The sequence below is a fragment of the Lasiodiplodia theobromae genome (genome assembly GCF_012971845.1).
Source record: "Lasiodiplodia theobromae strain AM2As chromosome Unknown scaffold_9, whole genome shotgun sequence".
Classification (NCBI taxonomy): domain Eukaryota; kingdom Fungi; phylum Ascomycota; class Dothideomycetes; order Botryosphaeriales; family Botryosphaeriaceae; genus Lasiodiplodia; species Lasiodiplodia theobromae.
Genome location: NW_023336585.1, coordinates 807,743 through 830,432, shown reverse-complemented (window position 1 = coordinate 830,432; position 22,690 = coordinate 807,743). Strand labels below are relative to the sequence as shown.

The 22,690-nt window shown below is 55.0% G+C and overlaps 7 protein-coding genes across 7 annotated transcripts; 2 read left to right on the top strand and 5 right to left on the bottom strand.

Moving 5' to 3' along the window:
- Positions 1-829: 829 nt before the first annotated feature.
- Positions 830-2,280, top strand: LTHEOB_3663 (Scramblase; the record flags this gene model as incomplete). Its single annotated transcript, XM_035512611.1, has 2 exons — positions 830-1,066; positions 1,126-2,280. The coding sequence occupies 2 exons, from the start codon at positions 830-832 to the stop codon at positions 2,278-2,280; spliced, it is 1,392 nt and encodes a 463-aa protein (XP_035362751.1).
- Positions 2,281-2,783: 503 nt separating this feature from the next.
- LTHEOB_3662 (Ubiquitin conjugating enzyme) lies at positions 2,784-3,427 on the bottom strand (the record flags this gene model as incomplete). The annotated part of the gene is made up of 2 exons (XM_035512610.1): positions 2,784-3,037; positions 3,172-3,427. 2 exons carry the CDS (start codon positions 3,425-3,427, stop codon positions 2,784-2,786), a joined length of 510 nt encoding a protein of 169 aa, XP_035362750.1.
- Positions 3,428-3,958: 531 nt separating this feature from the next.
- LTHEOB_3661 (50s ribosomal protein l27) lies at positions 3,959-4,965 on the bottom strand (the record flags this gene model as incomplete). Its single annotated transcript, XM_035512609.1, has 2 exons — positions 3,959-4,545; positions 4,725-4,965. 2 exons carry the CDS (start codon positions 4,963-4,965, stop codon positions 3,959-3,961), a joined length of 828 nt encoding a protein of 275 aa, XP_035362749.1.
- An 871-nt stretch (positions 4,966-5,836) lies between these two features.
- Positions 5,837-6,079, bottom strand: LTHEOB_3660 (uncharacterized protein; the record flags this gene model as incomplete). The annotated part of the gene is made up of 1 exon (XM_035512608.1): positions 5,837-6,079. The coding sequence occupies one exon, from the start codon at positions 6,077-6,079 to the stop codon at positions 5,837-5,839; it is 243 nt and encodes an 80-aa protein (XP_035362748.1).
- Positions 6,080-8,534: 2,455 nt separating this feature from the next.
- On the bottom strand, positions 8,535-10,250 carry LTHEOB_3659 (Amino acid adenylation domain-containing protein; the record flags this gene model as incomplete). Its single annotated transcript, XM_035512606.1, has 1 exon — positions 8,535-10,250. One exon carries the CDS (start codon positions 10,248-10,250, stop codon positions 8,535-8,537), a length of 1,716 nt encoding a protein of 571 aa, XP_035362747.1.
- Positions 10,251-16,216: 5,966 nt separating this feature from the next.
- LTHEOB_3658 (uncharacterized protein) lies at positions 16,217-16,718 on the bottom strand (the record flags this gene model as incomplete). Its single annotated transcript, XM_035512605.1, has 2 exons — positions 16,217-16,615; positions 16,659-16,718. The coding sequence occupies 2 exons, from the start codon at positions 16,716-16,718 to the stop codon at positions 16,217-16,219; spliced, it is 459 nt and encodes a 152-aa protein (XP_035362746.1).
- A 227-nt stretch (positions 16,719-16,945) lies between these two features.
- Positions 16,946-22,378, top strand: LTHEOB_3657 (Telomere end binding protein; the record flags this gene model as incomplete). The annotated part of the gene is made up of 1 exon (XM_035512604.1): positions 16,946-22,378. One exon carries the CDS (start codon positions 16,946-16,948, stop codon positions 22,376-22,378), a length of 5,433 nt encoding a protein of 1,810 aa, XP_035362745.1.
- Positions 22,379-22,690: the final 312 nt, after the last annotated feature.

Here is a 22,690-nt window from a genome sequence, read left to right as displayed (position 1 = left end):
GTACGAATAAGGTGCTGACGAGACACCCCGCCAAGTTCCATAACATCGCAATACAGATGGATATCAAGGCCCTAAAACTGTAGGTAAATATGCCCTGGCAATTTTCTTTACCTGAAAAGATGCTCGATTTTATAACTATGCATTCGCATTTGGCCGGTTGCTTCAACTACCCACCACGACCTTGGACAGGCATCTGCTACGCGGGGGGGCAAATTCACACTAGCTTTCGGCTGCAATAACTCTCTGTAACAAGAAGACGACCTCTCACATTCCTTCCCATTATCCCCTGATGTTCAAGTCACACATGCCATCCTTTATCTCTTGGCAAACACACCTGCCTCAAAAATTCAGACCTAACTTCTAACTTTCTGTACTAGCTAATCCCATACAAACATTCATCACCCCACAAGGGCATAAAAGATTATCCACGGGCACCATGCCCTTGATCCGACTCTCAGCCCGGGCAATAGCCCGCCAAGCGAACGTGCGCATACCTGCAAGGGCATTGAGCACTTCAACGCCACTGTATGCTCTCCACTCGAAAAAGACGCCAGGGCCCCGTAGTTTACGAAAGTCGGTTCCATCCCCACGGCAACCCCTTGGAAGAACACCAGCGGGTCGCATTTCCGAAACGCCTAGCAACAGCAATCCAGAAACAACTCCAGCTCAATCGCACCAGCAGGCTGAGCAACCCGAGAATGCACCATCAAGAATCGAGGCTGTGTCTGCTGCTCTCCGAGAGAGTGCTGCAGCTTCGGACAGCAACCTGCTAGCACCTGTCAACATTCCCGATGATCCTCACAGCGTCCTTAAGTCCGATCACCCGGCGATGTCGATCCTAGCCAATTCCACAATTGTCATCCAAAGGCAGCTGGAAATGATGAACGTACTCCTAGGTTTTGAGCAAGCCAATAGATACGTCATCATGGATGGCCAAGGTAACCACATTGGCTACTTGGCTGAGCGGGAGAACGGATTCGGAGGCACAATGGCAAGACAAATGTTTAAGACGCATAGAAGTTTTACAACACACGTCTTCGACAAAAATGAGCGAGAAGTTCTGAGGGTAAGTCTCGCATCATACCAACCCATCCTATACACTAGACTAATGCCTGCCATCTGCAGTTCCACCGCCCTTTCAGCTGGATCAACTCTAAGATCCGCATCTACGACTGTATCAACGGCACCGACCAAGAATATGCTCCAACTGATGCCCTTAACGGCACAAGCGTCACATCGCTCGTCTCTCAAAGCACTGCACAGATCTCCCCTCTCCCTCTGTCTGCCATGCGCATCATCGGCGAAGCCCAACAACAATGGGCGCCCCTGCGCCGCAAATACAATCTCTTCCTCGCTCGCGACGCCTCCACCATAGTAGACGTCCCGCAGCTCACCGCCGGAGACCTCCCACTATCCTCATCCACAGCTCTCCAACCGGTTCCATCCTCCGACAACAACGCGGCGGCAGACCACCAGTCCTTCCTCCAATTCGCCCACGTCAACGAGCCATGGCTATCATGGGACTTCACCCTGATGTCAGACAGCAACCAGCTCCTCGGCAGCGTGAACCGCAACTTCGCCGGCTTCGCCCGCGAAATCTTCACCGACACGGGCGTCTACGCGCTGCGCATGGACGCCGCCGCGCTGGCGCAGGAACCGAAGCACCTGATCTCGCACACCGGTGAGCAGAACCAAGGCGAGACGGGATCAGTGGTCGAACACCACCAGCAACAACCAGGCATGACGCTCGACCAACGCGCCGTCATGCTCGCCACCGCCGTCTCCATCGACTTCGACTACTTCTCCCGCCACTCGGGCGCCGCCGGCGGCTTCGGCCTCCCCATCCCCATCTGGCTCCCCGGCGGCGGTGGTGCCGCAGCGGAAGGCGCGGCAGCCGGTGGCGCGGCTGAAGGCGTCATCGCCGGCGAAGCGGGGGCTGGTGCGGCGGGCCGCGCGATCGGAGGCGTCGCGTCGTCGGAAAGCGTGGGCGCCGGCGTGGCGGGCGCGGGGACGATGGTCGGGTACGAGGCCATGCAGCGGGGGAGGGCGGGGCAGCAGCAGGGTGGCGCAGACGATGCGAGCCCGGTTGCTAACAACGAGCCGTGGACGGACGGTGCGTCGGGGCAGGGTCAGGGCCAGCAGCAAGGAGGAGACGTCTGGGGGGAGCAGGACCCGTGGGGTGGTTGGGGGAAGGGAGGTGATGGGCCGCCGCCAAGTGGTGGAAGTAGTGGAGGAGGAGGTGGTGACGGTGGTGGGTTCGACTGGGGTGACTTTTTCTAATGGGTTCACTCTGGCGAATTTTCTCCCTCTCTACTCTTTTTTCCCCCGGGGACTTGAAGGTGTCACTGCCCCGTAGCGAATCACTCTCCCCTCTCATATGTAGAAGTGACTTCATTAATAGCTGAGATAGTTAGTATTCACCAAAAGTGGCAAATTCGAGCTGACTTGTTTGGAAGACTCAGACTTGCGGTTTTCGGGAGTGTCCAGCTCCTTCAAGCCATACTTTTATTTGTTCTGACCATTGTGGATACCCACCGAGGAGCAGTGTTTAAAAGTCATGCGGAGGCGAGGATTAGCACATCTACATAGTCCCACGACTTAAAAGAAGGCCAAATGCTGACGCACATATACCTCCATGATACTCGAGTCCACCGCCAAACGCCAGACCCGCTCTCTAAGCAGTAACAGCAGCAGCCGCAAGGCAAAGATCTCTCGAACCCTCAAGAACAAAAATCAAAAGAACTCCAATCATGCATTACCCTCCGCCGCATCCTCTCCTTCCCTTACAATCCCAAACCCTTCCTGACATTATCCTTCACGATCCTCTCATACTCGCCCCTCTTCTCTCTCCACATCCGCGCCGCGTCCACGTTTGCCGGACTCTCGTCGTTCGGCTCGGCCAGCATGCTCATGACCGAGATGAGGATCTTCTCGACGCTCTGGATGGGACTCCACCGCTCCGACGCGTGCTCGTAGTGGTTCGGGTCGTCGCCCGGCGGGTGCAAGATCGAGATGCAAACGGTGCCGTTAGGATACACTATTCAAAGCCCCCACACATCAGCTTGATATCCTCCCAAAAGAGCAAACGTGTCCTCCAACGTCCCCTCTACTACCAAGCACCAATAGAGGGCAAACGGGGAAAGAGGCCGGGAAAGCCGAGAGAGAACATACCGTTCGGATGCCACATGTCGCACAGGAACCGCATCGTGGGCGGCGCCAGCGGGTAGTCCTTGGGGAACTTGAGCTCGGCGGGGAAGATGCCGCCGTCGAAGGGCGTGCCCTCGGGCCCTTGGATCAGCGCCTCCCACACGAACATGTCGTCCTCGCTCACGGGGCCCGCCGTGATACCCTCCGGCGGGTCCGACGACAGCGCCTTGTACTCGTGGAACAGCCGCTTCGACGCGACCGAGGGGGCGGAGCCGGCCATTTTTGTGTGGGCTTTTTGCGAAAGAAGTCTGGCGGGGGTTTGAGCGGCGGAGGTCTTGCGGCGGTGGTTGTCGGTCGGCGGTGTGAGGGCAGAAAGTGAAAGTGTGGTACGTGGGGAAATTTCTGCAGTCGGAGGCCTCGGAGCGGAAAGAGGTTGGGAAGAGGGTCTGGTTGGGGCGGTAGTTGTGGGTTGGTGGTGAGGTGGGTGAGGTGGGTGTCGTGTCGTTGCCAGCCAATAGCGCGGGGGCGGCGCGTCGTCATTCGGTGGTTGACGCGGAGGTAAACCGACCCGCCGGGCAGGAACCGTGAAGACAAATGCACGTGAAATTAATGTGGTCAGGAAGGAGAGGTGATGAAAGCACTTCTAATGCTCTTCAACCCATGAGTCTGCCTGTACATGTGCTGCCTGTTTTACATGAACTATTACCGGACCGAGATTCTACGGTGCAGGACCCGGCCTTTGCCATCATATCCTCCGCACAGACTTTCACTAACTTCCACCAAAAGCACCTGCCTTCTCCCCTGCACACCCTTATTTCTTGCCCTTCCTACTACGCATGCTCCTCTTCTCCGCGATCTTGGCCTTCCGTCTCGACGCCTTCCGCCATGCCTTGAACCGATCGCCAGGCGTGAACTTGCTAACCTTGTCCGCCACGCCTGAGCGCTCCGCGATCCTTCCAATCTCCCAGTTGGCCTCGCGGTACATGTAGCCTGGCCGCAAGGTCAAGTTCTGCACCGGCATATTCTTCTTCTTCTTCGCAGGGATCTGCTTCACGTCCACGCCGGCCGGATGCACCCGCGCGTGCAGATCCTCGCTCCTCCGATCGCCCTCATTGCCTCCCGCACTGACCGGCTCGGCGAGATCAGTCCTGGGCACGGCCAGCATTCCCAGCCTCCGGCGGCGTGCGGCGTGCGGGGGTGATGGCAGCGTCTGTGTGCGCTCGAAGACGACGCCGATATAGCGCCGCTTCGGGTGCAACGTCGGGTCGCGGTAGTACTTGACGTAGCCCGCCGCCGTCGCGTGGATCGTGTGGTCCCGGCCCATGGAGCAGTTCTCGCCGGGGTACCAGTTCGTGCCGCGTTGGCGGAAGATGATGTTGCCGGGGACGACGTATTGTTCTGTTGTGACGCAGCGGAAACATGGTCAGTGTCTAGGTTCACGTAAAGCATTGGGTGCGTGAAGAAAGCGTATGAAGAAGAGGATTGGTAAAATTGGTGCTGTCGGCTGCGGAATATCATGGGAATGTTTTCCTGTGCCGACCAAAAGGTCGCAGCCCCTCAATTGCAGATATACGTACCACCAGTCTTCTTCGCTCCCAGCCTCTTTCCTGGACCATTCTTGGGACCGTTTGCGCGACCTTGGGCTTGATGCGTGGCGTGACGGACGAAAGTCAGATTCGGCGACGAAGCAGCGAGCGAGGCGCGGAGGACGTCGAGGACGTTCAGCGAGGCGGCAGGCGAGATTGCAGCATGCGCCGTCCGTGACGACGACGCAGCCAAAGCAGCCCGGAGGGGCGCTTGGGTGCGAGGAAGGAGCATTGGAGGTCGGTCGGCGGGTGATGGTGTTGGTCGTTGCTGAACCACCGGAAGTCCGCACCTCTCAACTCGCGCGAGGTCTGAGCTCGGGAAAGTTTCGAGGCCGAGTCTTGGCATTTTTCCAGCCACAGAACACGTCACGTGCACCCGCGTCTCACTGCATAAGCCGGCGGGCACGGAGCTTAGGCACGGGAGGCTCGGCTGGATGCTCCCGCTGGGACCTGATCTGCGCATGAATCTTGCTGACGCTGACTGCAGGAGCAACCAAACCTCTGACACTTTCCCCTGTCAGCGCTGTCGAAGATAATTTCAGAGGAAGAAGAATCAAGCATCATTTCATTTGTCATAAAGACCTGCTTAACGTATTTCATCCACCGGGAGTAAATTCTCTTTGACGGATCCCGCGCGCCATCATAAGCAATCATAAATCTTCATGGTAAACAGGACGCCGGAACTCCACCGCTGTCTCGCTATACATCGCTGCATCCGGCACCATCGGGCCGTATCTGCTACATGATTTGGTTTGCCGACCAGACACTTTCCCAGAGCAATGAGGCAGAAAGGACAAACAGCATTAAAACGCGCAGATCGGAGACGGAGCTGAAGAGGAGGCCTCTCCGTCGGCATGACCTTATATAGGGCAATTTAATATAAAGAATGTCGTTCGGCCGAGTCGTCGAAACGCGACTTGAGACGAGGCCTCCGAAACCGGCAAGTGACGATGGAGCAGATCATTCGGTACAGGTTTCCACTCGCTTCGTCGACACAAATCAAGGCTCGGACAAGACATGGCGTGGGCGCTTCGAGTTGACGCTGGTTGGCGCTGTCCGGCATTGTGGAGGTCAAGGATGAATGGGTCGAGGCCACGCATTGCTTAAGAGCCGGTCTTTCTCCGAAGCAGGGCCATCTTCAGCTGCAGGTAGGCCAGGACAGCGGGATCGGAGGCGGATGACTGCTGGCGCTGGGTGTGGGCCTGGATGGAACGGCCGGGGACAGACAGATTCCAAGACTCGATGGAGGAGGCGTGCCTCGGCTCGAGGTAGGGATGCGATCTCGACGTCTGCCTGTGCTCGGATCTCTTCGGCAGGGAGTGGACAGGTGCAGAGGAAGCTGGCATGATGGTAACAGTGGTGAAGGAAAGGGCGTGTCTTTGCAGGGGCGATTTCTAAAGAGACTTTATGTATGTTACGAGCAGCGGGTACTGACGCAGGTGGCAGCGGCCGGCACGTATAGGTTCGCGGCGGGGGGAGCGAAGGGCGCGAGGCCGAGAGCTTAATAGCTGCTGAAGCAAGCATTTGCAATTGACGACTTCTCAGATATACTAGCTCCGAGATTAAGTGGGCGAGGGCCAATCAGGGCGGGCTTGGGGCCAGGGTGTCTGGCGGAGTGACAAATACGCAGCACGGACATGCTGAAACGAAAAACAGTCGGTCAGACGTTTGGGCAGCTTGGGGGCCGGAAGGCGGGCTGAGTCGGGGCTAAGTGGTGGTGGAGTGGTGGTGATTTGGAATAGTCACGACAAATGTCGCAAGGTAAGCGAGCGCGGGCCCAGTTCCTTGGATCCCCCGCAGTCGTAGCGCCCGGCCAGAGAAGGCCCGACGGACCAGCTCTGCGTCAACAGATCGTCCTGATCTTCTGCAAGACCACAGTATTGTCACCATGCGCTCCATGCATGAACAAGCCCGTCACCGTGCCCTATCGCCTGATGGATTGCACGGGCCCGCCCAACTCCCGTCCGGCGCTCGACCGCCAGCCAACACCTTCTCCCGCCCTTCTACGTTGGACCTCTGCTCGCGATCCGAGAAAGCCTCTCGTAAAGCCAAGTTGGTGCCGACGACAACCCGACGCGTATACGACGGGACCGCGGCGCCCCATCTTCACGAGCGAAAAGCCACGAGAAGGAACTGAGATCTGTCTCCACTCAATCTGATCTGTCATCACTTAAATCCTTCCACGGAGGTAGCACCGTGGCGCCCATGAAAGGAATCTGCCTGTGAAGCTGGGCGTTCTGCGCCCACCGTCACCTCCACCTCTTCGGCCCCATGAACTTCGCCTTCCGCCAAAGCGCGAATCCGAGGGCGCTCCAGCCAACAGCATCATCGTACCACCTTCGTCCTTTTGCCACACTCGAGACCACGCGAGAGCTGCGTGCAGAGAGTGAAACCGCAGACGCGCCATCCTCGACCGACCACGTGCATGCCTATTTCCGTTTCCATTTCCGTCTCCACGTCCGTTTTCGTTTCCACTCGTCGCGCTCTCCACCCCTTCCTACACCTTCCCCTGCATAAACTTGCTCACTCATTGCATGGTTGCTTCCAAATCCCTGTTCATGCTCCTGGCCATAATGCGTTGAGCAGAAGACGCCTGCAGACAAATCCGCCCTCAACACGCAAAGATCCAGGCACTCTTGACTATATTGACTTTTTCCGTTCACCGTGAAATATCCTCAATCTCCTGGGAAAAGGAAAAAGAAAGTTGGCGCCAGGGCCTGAGGAAAAGATGCAGGCGTTGCGCTGAGGAATAATGTCAAAAAAAGAAATATACTTCAGAGTTCGGAACGCGCCCTCAGTGGCACAGCACCAAGCTCTATCGCCGGCTGACTTACTAGCTTAGTCCACTTCCCGGGATCAACACCGCCAGCCATCTGTCGATGCCTTGGCAGATCTATTGGACACCATGCTGTCCATTGAAGTCAGCACCATGATGAAGCCAAGGACAAAAGAAGTAAAACTGGCCGGCTTGGCGATTCTGATCTCGGCACGCCACGCACGACACGTTTTAACTGTCATGCATAGATCGACTTTTGTATCCATTTTTATCATTATGACTGCTTGCCACAGGCCCAGTTGGAACACAACATCCATGTGTAAGGTGAACCAAAAATAAGAAATCGCAAGGAAACCGAAAAGGCGGGCGGTAGACGCTATTAGCAGCGATATCATCGTAAGGCTCGAGATACTGCTGTGCAAAGAAGGAGTGAAAAAGAACTGACGATTCTATCTATATAGGTATCATGTCTCCGATCTGCATAAAGTCTACGCTAAGATTCACAACGGCTTTGAAAGCCGTCTCTTCTGTGAGTCCCCTTACCTCCCGATGCATCAACGCGTAAAAGTCATTTTATCCTCCGTTCCTTTCAACCTGCTTTTCCCGACCCAGACCTGCGCCCCAAATAAACGACAAAACGAAGGATTTGCAGTGCTGAAATGCGCGTGCGTGTGCGTGTGCGTGTGCGTACCTCTCTCCGCTCGAAAGTATAGAGAGCGTAAACATTGGCCGCCCAAAAAAGAAAAAGAAAAGAAAAGGCAAGGATACAGAACAAAGCCCGCGTAACAAGGTAAGCCTCTAGTCCCAGTACGAAAACTTCCAAGCAAACCCGACCCTCCTTAATATCAGTAAGCAGTGAAACGTGACGCGTACGACAAACAAAAGAGGGATTGCTGACAAGGGCCAAAACGTGCCTCCGTGAGACGGATGGAATTTCCACAACGAAGAAGAGGGGGAAAGCTCAAACTGTCGAGTCCAGCCGAAATGACTCGAAACAAGCTGACAGGGTGGTCATCCAGTACCGCTCACGAATCCCAAATAGGCCCATACGCCGGCACACCCCTGGTCTCCATCCCAAACACCACCATATCCACAACCTTCTTATTTGAGATAATGCACACCGCCTCGGCTTTGCTCTCGCGGTACACCGTGTACGCAAGCTTGACAATGTCCGGCCTGCCGGTCTTATCCGTGTCGATGATGTGCGCGTTCGGATCCGCTTTCTTGACCATGTCGAGGACTGCGGGGCCGTAGGTGCTCAAAGGGTTCTTAGTACTCCAAATAACGCGCACGTCGTGGCCGGGGGCGTCGACGAAGAAGCCGAGGCAGGGTCCGATGCCGCTGCCCGTGGCGATGAGCACGACGGGGCTGAACAGTTTCGTCACGGCCACCATGCCCTGGTTCGGCCCGGAGCGCACGTACAGCGACCGCGGCGGGTGAGAGATCATGCGTCGCGTCCAGTCGCCTGCCTTGGACACCACGACCGAGAAGCCCGGCTTGCCGTCATCCCGCGGGATCGTGGCGAATGCGTGGTTCTCGCGAAGCGGCCGGTCTGCGAGCCGGATGGCTGAGCCGATCGCGGGCCTGCCGAAGTCGAAGTGGATGCGGATCGCGTGGGCGGAGAGGGAGTCGACCTGGACGGGGCGCTTGCGGAGGCGCGCCCAGGGGTAGATGACGAGGAGGGTTGCGGCCGTCAGGAACCAGAAGGCGGGCGAGGTGATGAGCGTGATGCCGGCGTCAGTGTTCGTCATTCGGCTTCCGAGGATGGCGGAGGCGATGAGCTGAGCCCAGAAGAGCCCGAGGACGGTCCAGCCTGCGAAGCGGTGCACGCACTCGAAGTTGTTGTGGTACTTCTGGCGTATGTTCGGCAGTGCGAGGACGATGATCGCCACGAGGAGTGAGAGGAGAATCGAGGACAGGACCACGAAGACCGGAGAAGGCTGCCGCCCGCTGGTATACTCTCGAATGGCGACACCCGTGTATACGGCGTACCAAACCGCCGAGGCGCTGGCACAGCCGCTGTGAAAGCCTCCGTAACTGTAGATCATGGCGCAGGAACGGCGGAACCAGAGCGGCATCCAATGCGGCATTGCAATGGCGCTCGAGAAGAGTACGTTGATGACGTGCTCGTTGCGAACGGCAATGGCAACCATGACATTTACGGCGACGGCACTTGCAACTGAGTCGGAGGCAAATTTGCCGGAAGCGTAGATGTTGTCACCAAAACGGCCAAACGAGAAACCGACAACGCCCCATATCAGGTTGAGGAGGAAGACAACGGTGTAGATCTTGCGGTAAACGGAGAAGAACTGCCACCTGAAGGCACGATAGAGACGATTTCCGCGTTGCGGAGGGAGCTCGAGCAACTGAGTAGGATCGTACTCTTTTGTTGCAGGGACCAGCGAAGAGGAACCGGAGGAATTCGGGTAATGGGGCTCTTTTTCGGGGTCTTTGTTGTCAGAAGAGGATCTATCCGCCTCTTCGTCCGAAGGTGCGTAGTCTTTTGGGTCATGCTCGACGTCGGGGCGAATCTCGATGTTTGCTTGCGTCAACGACCGGGCTACGTCGAGATCTGTGTGCGGCTGTTGTGTTGCGTCGCGAGAAGGCGGCACGTGAACACTGGCAGCTCTCTGAGGCAATGCGTTGCCGACTGATGCGGTATTGTCTTCAAAGCTGTTAGTACTACCCTTGAGCTGACCTGCAAGAGAATTCGACGCACCAGGAATATTCTGTCTGGACATTTTCCAATCTGAACGGTTACGACAGATGGTGGCTGAATTGGCGTTGGGGTAAATGGAAAACAGGAGAGACTGGGAGTGGTTTGTGCTCAAGAAAATATCAAAGTGGTGTGCACAATAGTACAAGAGGACTGAGCGTGGGGGGCCTTGAATGAGCTTTGGAGTTCATGAGGGCGTGTAAAGGAGCGTTTTATAGGAGTCGGAGACGGGCAAAAGTAGCATAAACGGTTGATGCGAGTGGCTGGTGATAAGCGGGCGGAAGTGGAACATACAGCGGGCGGAAGTGCAACGCACAGCGGCGTACGAGGTAGTGAGAGGCGTTGTAGAGGCGCCACTTGTGGAAACAACGGGCTCGCGCCAAGAATAGGTACTGCAACGTGGGGGAGGAAAGAGCTGAAGAGCGGGACCATTCCCCATTTGGCATTCCGCGATCAGCACTCTTGCTTAATCAGGGCGTTGATTAGCGGGCTGCAGCCGCCCAGATATTGAAAGGTGGATCATGGTTATTTGGGCGTCCTGGAAAAGGGCAACTGTTTACAGCGCTGTCGTCCTTCCGTTTTCCGCATTCCTTAGCGTGCTCAGGCGAGCGAGTGCCGGGACAATGCATCTCTATGCGCGCCGTCTGGTGATCTACCCTTAGCTTTCCGCGCTACCGGGATTCTGGAGCTGCGGACTTGCATGGCTGCGACAGCGTCTGTCCATGGACCTGGCCGCCCAGAACGCCGCAATCGGCCTTCGCAATGCTCCAAAGAAGCAACACACCGATGCCTTCGCGTAATTCCTGGTCGATCGAGCCTCGGATGAACGGCATGACGTGTAGGATGAACATGCTCTGATCTTCTTTGACAGGAGAGTAAGCCTGAAGAGGTTAAGATTACAGATGACAAGTACGGTCCCTAAATCCGCCACACCTACCAGACTTCCGCAGAACAACGCTCTATTCGCGAAGTAACGTCCTTCTTACGAAGTAACGTTCTTTTTACGAGGTGGCCTCTTTTTCGCGAAGCAACGTCTTGTTCTGCTCTTCCGCGGAGATGCTTCATTACGAAGAACTGCGTTTCTACGAAGTGGCTTGCCTACCACGAAATGGTTTATGTGCGGAGAAGGAACTTGGCCATGTAACGACTTAGAGTGACGGTACACGTCTAATGCTTGTAGCGGATTTAGCCAGGTGGCGTGGACCCTGTCATCGGCAACGGTAACAAGAAGTGGATCCGCCGACTATCGGCATTGAGGTTTACAGAGCATCAATTTTTCAAGGTATACAGGCCTAATTTAATCCCTCCCCACTGCACAAAACTTTTCACTGCTCGCCTAGATTCCGACCTCCAGCCTTCTCCTCAGTGCTTCACGCAAGTTGCTGAAGTCCCTCACTCTTTCTTCCCCGCTGGACTTTGAATGAAGACGTGCCATAGAGGCTCACGGGCATCGCGATAGCATAGCATCATGAGCATGTTATCTGGCGTCAGAGCCGGGGGGTTTCCATGGAATACTCCCTGACAAGATAGAAAGAGTCGAACGGGTATACTGTAGTGAATCAAAGATCAGACGGTTATCTACCTTGGCTGGATATCCCCATGGTTGATTTGCGCTGAACTACTGGACTACCCTGTTACTAGACGTAATGTAGGCCCACATTTGCTCGATAACGGTGGCATCCAGTAATTGGAGTTGTGAGGGTATTGGCGCAGATTCCAGAGCGGTTGTGGGACGAGGCGACCAAGAGCATCCACATCATCTAGGCCCAGACTCCAATCACCAACCGTCGCCGGCATCGCCGATGCAGTCTCTGATGCTTCACATGCCATTTCAATGACTCTTGGTGTGCATGCAACGAGAGAAAAGCGAGGGAGGTGGGCTTTCGAGGTCTGATTTAGCGAGCACCTTTACGGCGCACCTTCCTTTCCTTCCCTCGCCACTGACCAACGCGGAAGAGGCCGGTCCCAGCTCGAGGATCAACACGGGAACGAAATACCCTTGGTAGGGCTAGGAAGAGCGCATGCGGAGCCGCGCATCGAGCGGTCCGCCTGCGCAGTCCGACTGGCCGTCCCGACAGCTTATTTTCCTGTCACCGGAACAAACTTGTGTCGATGGTATCCACTGTTGCTGAAGCAATCCCTGGATGCCATGTCTTTCTCCTCTTCCATCAACCTTTCTTTCCAAACCGCAGTATCACTCTCGAGTCATTGCAAAGTAGCTGAAGCTAGCGTCGATAAGGAACTACCATCTCCTAGTAAACTGCCCCATCAGCCTCGTTTTGAGTTTTGATCTTGTGTCCATACAAATTGGCCGTTGTCGATACGTCGAGGTAGTAGTGAGACACCAGTCGCGCTAAGCGGCCGGAGAAATACCCCAGAAACGGCAAGATTCACTTCCCAGCCGCAGGGGTCAAAGCGACCCCTCCACACCGGTACCGGAATGCTCGTAATCGCTTGGCAAGAGCAGCATATCTGGAATATGGCTGTGTAGCGCTTCGTGTATTTCAAATAAGCCAGGTCAAGCAGCTCCATAGCCGATTTTGCTTTCTGTATCTACTCCTGTCAGCTTTGCGAGTCCAACCTACCACTCGCACTACTCGTAGCTTCTCATCGCAGAAGAAAAGACCCTTCCCATCTCGCAGCCCGTGCGATAGAAAAGCAAAAACTGTCACCTGAGATCTGTACCACGATGGAACCGAACCTACGCCCGTGCTGTGCAGGGATATCAGTGACTATCCAGGGCCTGTAGCTGACGCTAAGATCGTAAAGGAACAACAAAGAAAGACGATCGCTTTTCCCGCGTCCAGGGAAAAGACTTGAGTGGCACATGCCATACCAGTGCGCATGCGTGCGTACGTTTTGGTGCGTGATACAGAAGGAAGTATTTCCGGCCAAGCCCCACTGGTATGAAATCATCAGCGTTTATTGTCATCATATCGAACCTGTCACCTATGCTTGGGCTTGGAGTTGTCAATCACAATGAGCAACGTAGTTTCCTTGCATACGCGATTGTGATACTCTCTACGAACAACACATCGTCTTTGACATCTTCTGCCAACGTGCTGCGGGGACAACTCCAGAAATGGAAAACGAACGGACAGATATCGTGCGAAATCCTGGTAATTTTGTCAAATCCAGCCGCCATGAAAAGGATACAGGGGTAATGAGGAAGGATTTGACATGTGGAGGAGTTTGAATAGGTGTGAAGGTATCGGATGGCGCCGGGGGGCGTTTGATCTGCTTCTTTCTTTGCATGCCTTGACGTAATTTAAAAAACCTTATCCTGATTTCTTGCCGTTGATCGCTTCTGGGATACAAGGGGATGCATAGATGCTGCAAGCTCGGCTGGCGGATTGCGGAAGTAGTAGGATATTAGGAAAGTGATGAACGGCAGAAGTACGGACTGGTCCAGAATCCCGCAGGATAACAGATGCTCCACTGTGCTCTTTAAATCCGAAGCCTGGCCCTCGGAGATGCAGAAAGGCTAATTGATTCCAGAACCCAGCATCTATTCGTTGAGCTGGGAATGGCGTTTTTTGCATATTTTCGTGGTGTCTTGTGGTTCCACAAACAACCACTTTACTTTGGTTTGCTTGTATGAACATCATCGTGTTGAGCGGTCAGATTACTTTACCTTTGATCTACAGAGCAGTAATGGCGCTACTTGTCTACGAACTCGCTTCTGATTGTAGTGGGTATCGGTCCAGAGGAAGGAGCGATTGATCTGATGGAGGGTGAGTGCACGCTTCCGTAACGAGCGGCAAGTGACGTGGTAATCCTGTCATGAGCCGACGAAGATGTACGGTTGTGTTGATAAGGCTGCTGTTTTTCGCAGCCTCAGTAGTCGTGACTATGCCGGTGTGGGGAGGAGTGTAAGGGTGCTGTCGTGCTAGCGAGGATTATCCACGAGCCGTGGCGAGCGCCGGAATGGTCAAGTTGGTACTCACCTTCCACATCAGCTCGGGCATTATCTGAACCAACTCGTTCCGCACAGTTGATAGGCAGTGGGAACTTATCGAGTAGCAAGCGTGAGAACGAGCGAGGCGAAGGTGGCTGGAGATGTCGTAAACAGTGCGGTTCGTACTGGTGAGGGTAAAAAATTAAGTCCACGCTCTTCGAGTAAGCAGCATTGTTAAGGTTCGTGATGCTTGTTCGTTCGGATGTTATCTGGCCAAAGGCGAGGTGGCACGGACGATGTTCAGTTTCGGGCGAGCGCGGCATGTTGACTTTCATGGCGCATGATATTATCGAGGCTGCTTGGTGGCGGGTGGCAGGGAAGTGGAGGCGGCAGATCGCCAGTGGGCCGAAATACCCAGGCGCTAGCCCGAGGCAGCAGGCGCATCGGATCGTCCCTTGCCCCTCGCGAGTCTTTTACCGTATAAGGTTGCGCGCACGTTCTTCGCTGGGTGATAAGTTACCCGTGGAATGCAGCCGCTGGGACATGGTGCCATCTTTGCGTGAGCTGGCGAGCGTGCCTTTCGCATAGCCGCTGTGACGATGTGTTCGCTATGCAGCAAAGCCAAGCTCGTCAGAAGACCCTGCATCGTCGCTTTCCTCGTCATAGGGAACGTCACGTCCTACGTGAGCCTTTGTTGTCGTGGATTTTTCGTCATCTCCTTCAGCCATGAGGACGCCAAGTCCTCCCTGGCTCAACGCTACCGACTCCGCACTTCCTGTTCTGCGGGCGCTGTTCTGCTTCATATGCCTTGCCGATGGCCAAGATGTGCGACAGACTATCCGGTTGCGGTGCCTCATTGGTTATCGCTGAGAGCGGTCAGGGTGCGCCATGGGAGCCTCCAGAGGCTATCCGAGAAAAGCGCGTGTTGTTCTACTGAGAAATGCGGAAACCAGGGATGAATCCAGAACTTGATGGAGGCCGTTACCTAACTCTTTGTCGATGGGTGTGGCCTTTAATCACACGGCGTCACATCTAACACTGGGAACGAGCTCTTCTCTATCTCCATTCTCTACGCGTTTGTCAGCGGTAAACTCTCTGATGATGGAAGAGGAACCACAAATATGGCGTCATTACACTCACTTCGCCAGAAGTACCTCGCCGCTTCTCTATGCACACCTGGATCAGAAATCGACGAATGTCAAAGCTGAAGCACCGCTCCATATCGGATGGCAGGCGCTACTGCCGGCAGTCGTCTTTACCATCTTAGCGAGTGTTGCTGTGATGTTTAGGTGGTATTCGAGACTCTGTCTCACACAGACGGTAAAGCTTGAGGACTGGCTGATACTTTTCGCGATAGTAAGTCAGGGTTGATATCTGCGAATTCCCTGCTGACAACATATTTAGATGCTGTCAATCGCAATGACTGCGGTAGTAGGTGGCGAGGTCCAAGTTGCGTCCAGGATGGCCGGGCACATGTGGGAAGAAGAAGCGGGAAATGTGTCGAAGCTGGCACTGGTAAGCACGTTCCATTTCCACAAGGAAGACCCGATCTGACTCGGTCCACTTCCCAGCTGGTTCTGTGCAGCAACTTGCTATACCAAATCCTGATCAATGCTACCAAGACGTCGTTTCTTCTTCAGTACCTTCGACTCTTCCACCAGTCCTGGGCTCAGAGGCTGTGCAAAGTACTCCTCATCGTCGTCCTCGGAGCAGCGCTGTACGGATTCTTTGGTGGAATATTGATGTGCGATCCTGTCCGAAGATACTGGGACCCCCTTGTGCCCGGAAAATGCAGAGACGCTGAGATATACTGGCTTGTAACGTCTTCCATCGGGATAATCATCGACTTCATCATCTGGCTACTCCCAATGCCGCTGCTCAGGAGATTGCGGTTGCCTCCGAGGCAAAAAATTGGTGTTTTGGCCGTGTTCGCCGTCGGCGGATTGTGAGAATACCTTGTCGGCAGGCTTTGGTGATGGTTTCGCTAATGCTCAAGGCAGTGTCTGCATTGTCAGTGTGTTGCGTCTGTCGCTTGTGCAGAGATTATCTCAGGAAGGCAAAGCTGAAGGCAGGTCTCAAAGTTGCGTGTTGATTCAAGAGGCATGCTGACGCAGACTTCTAGACGGAGGCATCTCAGCGATCACGTGGTCAACCATCGAGGCCAACGTCGGCATCATTTGCGCGTCCCTCATGGCGTCGAAACCTTTGCTGGTCAAGATATTCCCTTGCCTCCTCGGCCCGGCGGGTCCATCGCGGGGGAACATGCGGTTGCCAACCATCTCAGAAAGCCCGGTGGGACCAACTGTCTGGCTGCAGAACTGGAACTGGGGCTCGAGGAACGATGTGATGTGTTCAGCATCTAGGCCGACAAGCTGGATTCCAGCGCCTGAAGAAGCACATGGGATTTTGGTGACGAAGAAGTCCGTAGTGGAAGCGAACTGGAGAAGAGACGATAGCGTCGCCTGCGGCCAATTGATGAAGCCATCCAGAGCCTATTCGCGGGAGAGCGAGGCCTGAGCGGCGCGCGAGACAGACCAAGTATAGTTGGTGATAGTAAATGTAAAGTGTCGCGTGTGACGTGATTGTAGAGTTCATCGTGGGGTGTTGAGGGGTGGGATCGCTGGGTAGGGCGTGCGTCATGCGCTTGAGCCACGGCCCGTCGGACGCGCCTTCCATAGCATCCGCCCACGCGCCTGCCACTTGCGCGCCGCTCCCTTGTACGAGAACCGCTTCCTTGTGAAACGAGTTGCGACACACACTTTTTCGCCATGCAGCCTGCCTCCAGTCCACCGTCATAGCAGCGCCCGCATCAACACCCCGCCATGGCGTCCGTCGCCTCCGAGCGCATTCCCATCGCGACGCTCCACCCTTCCTTGCCAGCTCCGGCCACCAAGTCCATTACCGCCCTTGTAACCATCCTCTGGCCCTACTCTTCGTCTACCCGCACATGCGCTCTGCTTCTCGCCGACCCTGATTTTCGCTTGCGCCGCCGCCGTGGCCAAGTCCGCGTCCAGTTCTCTGGAGATGCCGCCTACGCCGTTGCGACTTCGCAGCTCGGAATCGGAGATAAAGTCGTCCTGAAGCTCGGCGGTATACAATGGTTGCAGCCCAGCGGCGAGGAGGAGGTCGTGCGCACCCCGGGAAAGAGCGTCGACTGGGAACTGGGGTTCAGAGATAGGCTGGCCATGCTCGTCACCCGCGACGGCAAGCAATTTGCAAATATCCACGTTGAGCGCAGCACGCCCGAGCCAGAAGAAGTCGAGATCGAAGAGGAGGCTGTTTTAAATACTCCAAGCAAGATTGTGGGCAGGTTCAGCGCCGAGGGTCTGCGCTTCAACACTTGGTCCTCGCCGGCTTTCTTGAGGCATAGCCGGCTCTCTGGCGGGTCGCTTTCGGATTACGATCTCTTTGCCGATGAGGATGAGTCGAAAAGCCGGAAAAGGAGGAGAACGTCCTTCAGGAATGTTGGTGTCTGGACTTATGCCGCTCGGACGCCCTCCCCCGAAAAGGGCGACGCCATGTCCGTGGACGAAGACGGTCTTGCCAGCCCCACTGAAAGAGTATTCGCTTCCAAATCCCATGTTCCTGCGCTTCCTCAGACACCAACCTCGGCAACAAATACGCCTGCTGAGCCCGGACTAGATGAAGAAGAACTGATTCCTGAGTCTGCCCCTAATGAAGATGCGCTGCCCGTAGCTGAACGCGGCGCTGCTCGCTCAATGGGAAGGAAGCATCTGCGGGACAGCATGAAAGAGCAGGATGATGCCCTGTATGAGCAATATCTCGAAGAAACGCATGATAATCAAGGAAAAGATGCAGAAATGAACGTTTTCCCAGACGAGCCGGAAGATGAACCCGCTGCACAGTTCTCATTGCAGGATGTTGAAGACATCCATGGAGATTCAGATGTTGAATCACTACCGTCTGTTCTGACTGACACCGATGTAGCTGCTCCAAGTGCTGCGGCGTCAGTACGTATTGACGAGTCCGCGGGTGATACCGAATTGGAGTCTGATGAGGACGGCATTGAGGTTGTTGAGATGAGTCCTACCGAGATGGATTCGGAAGAACAAGAGTCGGAGCTCTCTGAAAATGAGAGCCAGGAGACGACGCCTAATGTCAGGGTTCAACCAGCGCCTATCCGCTTGTCCAGTACAGAAGAAGACATGAGCGAGGTCGAGCAGGCTTCACCAGAGACACCCAGTCAACCACAGCTTGATCAACGCTCATATCCCGGTACTTTGAAAGAATCCGTTGAGTCTGCCGAAGATGTAGATGAGCACTCTGAAACTCAGAGAATGTCTCCAAGCGTTTCAGATCAAGACATCAAGATGCCTTTTGGAGATACGGAGGATAGCGCCACTTCGTATGGATTTACAAGAGCAAAGGAAGGCGAGCAAACAAACCTGCGTTCTTCTGATGTAGAAAACCAACCAGCAAGTATACCAGAGGCAACCCCACTGTCAAATCTCGCTGCGGAATCCACTGCTTCTACCATGCCTCCACCTGTTTTGCTCCTTCCCCAACAGGACCTAACGGACTCAAAATCTCCTACAAGAACGCCACTCATTGGTCCCGTCAACGCGCCTTCTACTCCACAGCTTCACCCGGTTGCTTCTACAGCGTTGCCATTGCCCTCGCCCTTTCCAGGCGCGACAGAAGCGTCATCTTACATGGATGCACGTCCTAGCTCGCTCACGGAACAAACACCACGTGTCACTGAGACCGGCCCGCAACGGCAAGAAGAGCACACGATACGGCCAGCTACGGCAATGTCGGTTGCTCAGGCCTCTCAGGAAGCCCTGCCAGGCGCAGACAGCCAGCAAAAAGATCCTAACCCTGATCCGGTGGCCCAACTGTTGGCAAAAGCCCCGAATGTTCCGCAGGAAGACCCTCAACTCAAAATCCATGAAGAGGAGAGCCATCATTTTGGTCTAGATGGATCAGTATTATCCGCTGTGCGCGCATCACGCAAGGCCTCTCGTGAGAAGCCCGAGATTGTGGATTTACAGGAAGAAACTCAGGCTCATGAATCTATCACTGGCACCCATGTGGAGGCCGACCACTCAAGCCCGGTAATTGGGCCTGAAGCTGAGGAGGAAGCACCTGTTCGTGAGATCCCCGAACCTTTAGCTGCCCCCATCAAACCGCTACGAGATGAAGAACATCAAACACCGCAGCTGCAGGATATCGCGCATCCCACATTACACGAGGTATCGCGTATCCCAGGTACACAGGACGTTATTCCCGATGAGCACGGATCTTCAACATCGGTAGCAGCTAAGCGCGCTCCTGGACAGGCATTGGGTACGAATCTCTTAGAGCGCAGAGACTTGCCAGAGAGTGATGATACGGTGATGCCTGTGTTTGAGGACGATGATTGGGACATGCCAGATGCAACAGCCGTTACCCCTCCCGACGTTGCATCTACTCCCAAGGCGAGTAACGAAGCAAGAGCGAGCGAGAACAGGCCTTCCAGCACACCACAAAAGAGGATATTTGACCCATCAACCTCACAAACAGGCAGACCTCCGGCTTCGTCAGCGGTAGATATCGTTGATCTAGGAAGTGATAGCTCTGAAGGAGAGGAAGGGGAGCCATCCGCCGACGTTCCGGTGGATGAACCGTTTAAATCGCCATCCGTTCGTCAGAAGGAAACTGTTGGAACAACTTCTTTGCCTGAAGAGCCTCCAGTTACCCAGCCAGAGCCACAGGCAGATGAACCACCTCACACGCAAGAAAAAGCCAGAACTGCTCGCAATCCCCCTTCAACCCCACAGACACGTCGCAGGACTCGCCAGTATACAGAAGAATTGGCCTCTCAACAACGCAAGACGCGTCAGTCGACAGTTGAGACCGTTTCTCAGGCTGATACTTCCACACCTTCCCGGAGCCAGAAACGCAACCTTCGCTCTTCTCAAACCTCACGAACGCCGCGCGCATCACAAGAAACATCCGGAGTTGCGGCTCGTGTTGCTCAGCGGCGGAGACGAATTGAAGTCAAAGATTCAGAAAATGAATGGAACTCTAATGCGTCAATCTCAACTCAACGACCGTCATCGCCGTCTGTTCCTTCCGATGGCCCTGTTCCTACGGAGTTTGAGCCATCTGCTGGCTTGGAACCAAGCCAGGTTCTTGGAGAACTTTCTCAGATGAGCCAGCAAACTCGGGAGGAAAGCTTAGAGCGGCCGTCAATGAGTCCAATCACCCCTGTGGCCCCGGAACCTGCCTCAAATATTTCCCTCCATGCTAGTCAAGGCTCTTTCGAAGATCCGCATGAAGCCCAGAATCAGAGGCTTCAGAGGGAACTGGAAGGCGATACAGACGAAAACTTGACTGCGGAGCGCTCTTCTTCTCCCTTTCCTGAACTCGATTTTAAATGGGGCTCTAAGAAGCAAGAGGAGCAAACCGAAACCCAACAGTCGTCTCAGCAAGTGCTTGAGCAGGAGGCTCAAAGCAGGCAATCCTCGATTCTACGTGATGAATATGACAACATGGGCCCCACTCATTCTTCAATGTTGCAGGACGACTCAAGCATCATACGTGCAATGAGAACCTCGCAATTCCCCTTTGAACTCATGCGGGAAGAAGAACAAGTGACGCAGTCAGTAGAAGACGACGACTCTCAACAGACTATTCGGGCCCCTTCTCCCATTGAACGGAAGCAGTTTGGAGAGGAGACTCAAGTTGAAGAATCGCAAAGTGAGCACATGTCTCAGACTCGCAATAACGCTACTCATGGCCATCAATCACCGACGATGATACATGAGCAATCGCAAGACGTGTGGTCATCCCCTCCGATTGAGGCGCCAATCAATCCAATAAAGCCGACAACCCGTCCTCAGCATCCTCAAGAAAGTAGTATTCTCACCCCAGAAGCAAGTCAGGAGCTCTCTCAGCTGCAGCCCACTGCGCGGAAAGCACATGACGATAGCCACTTCCCGCCCACACCCCATCTGACACAAGCAACACTCGCAACGCCTAGCTTCTCTCACAACACTTCGCAAACAGCAGAGATGCAAACGGTTATCCAGCCAAACGTCAAACAGCAGCGGGACGAAGCCTTAAATGAGGACACCGCCATGACCGACTCCGTTGTCGCCCCTCACTCACCTAAAGCAGCAGACGACACAACCATGGCCGAGCTCCCCCAGCCACTGAAGTCCAGCACCATCGAACGCACGTCGCCACCGCCGACGCAGCAGCAGCAACAACAGCTACTACAAGAGTCCCTCTCCCAAGGCACGCGCACGGCATACTCATACTTCACCTCGCTCAACAACCTGCGCTCGTTCGTCAACTCCCCATCGCAGCAGCTCGTCGACGTGCTCGCCGTCTGCACCCGCCCCAACAAGCTGCCCGTCCGCGCCACGGCCGGGGCGCGCGACTACCACACCGTCTTCAGCATCACGGACGCGAGCTTGCTTAACCTGGATGGCGGTGGCGGCGACGACGACGATGGAAGCAACGGTGATGTCGGCGGCGGCGCCAACGAGCAAACGGTCCGCGTGCAGGTCTTCCGCCCGTGGAAGGCGGCGCTGCCGGAGCTCGACGTGGGCGATCCGGTGCTGCTGCGCGGGTTTGCGGTCAAGAGCAGCAAGAAGGGCCTGATGCTGGTGAGCGGCGAGGAGAGCGCTTGGTGCGTGTTCCGGTACGGACATGGGCATGGGACGTCGCAGTCGCAGTCGCAATCCCAATCGCGGGCTTCTTCGGTCCAGAACGGGGGCCCTGAGGACAATGACGAGGAGAAGAAAGAAAAGAAGGCCAAGAAGAAGGAGAAGCGGAAGAGCACCATCATGGACTCGACGAGGCCGATCTGGGCCGATGTCATGAGCGGGCTTTGGGGCGCGGTGATACCGCCGTCGTCGGGGCCGGAAGAGGAAGGAGGCGAGCAGAAGGAGGACTCGTCAGAGGAGGAGAGTGCAGATGAGAAAGTGGAAGAGAGTCAGCTTCGGCGCTCTCTTCCTCCGCTTCATAATCCAGTCAGTGGTGCGACGAAAGAAGAGGTGCATGGGCCGCCGGTCGAGTATGGCGATGAGGAGAGGAGGCGGGCGTGGGAGTTGAGGGAGTGGTGGGTCGGCGGCGATGGCCCAAAAGTTATCAAGGTTGAGGAAGAAGAGAATGGGAGCAGCGTTGTGAAAAAGGAAAAGAAGAGTGAAAGCGTGGTGGAAGCAAATGGCGACACGGAAGGACGGAGCGAGCGGAAGAAAGAGGAAAAAGCCAAAGCGAATGATATCTTCCGGGCCTTCATATGATCACCGCTCTCTGATGGAGAAAAAGCATTGCGTATCTATCGTTCATAGCACTGCATGGTTATATGCGATTACGACAAAAATTCACCTTTAGATTAGTGCTGGATGAATGGATGGTGATCTTTGTATAAAGCAGCATGAATAAGGATGACAGGTTAAGAGGAGAATGATATACACAATCACGCTTCTAATGTCTCTTGGTGTCGCTCTTTGCTCCAAGGATCGTGTATACACAAACTAAAGGGTGCGTTCGTATCTATCGTGACTCTTCCTTCTCTACTTCCACCCCCTTCCTGGCATTTTACTTGCCTTTTT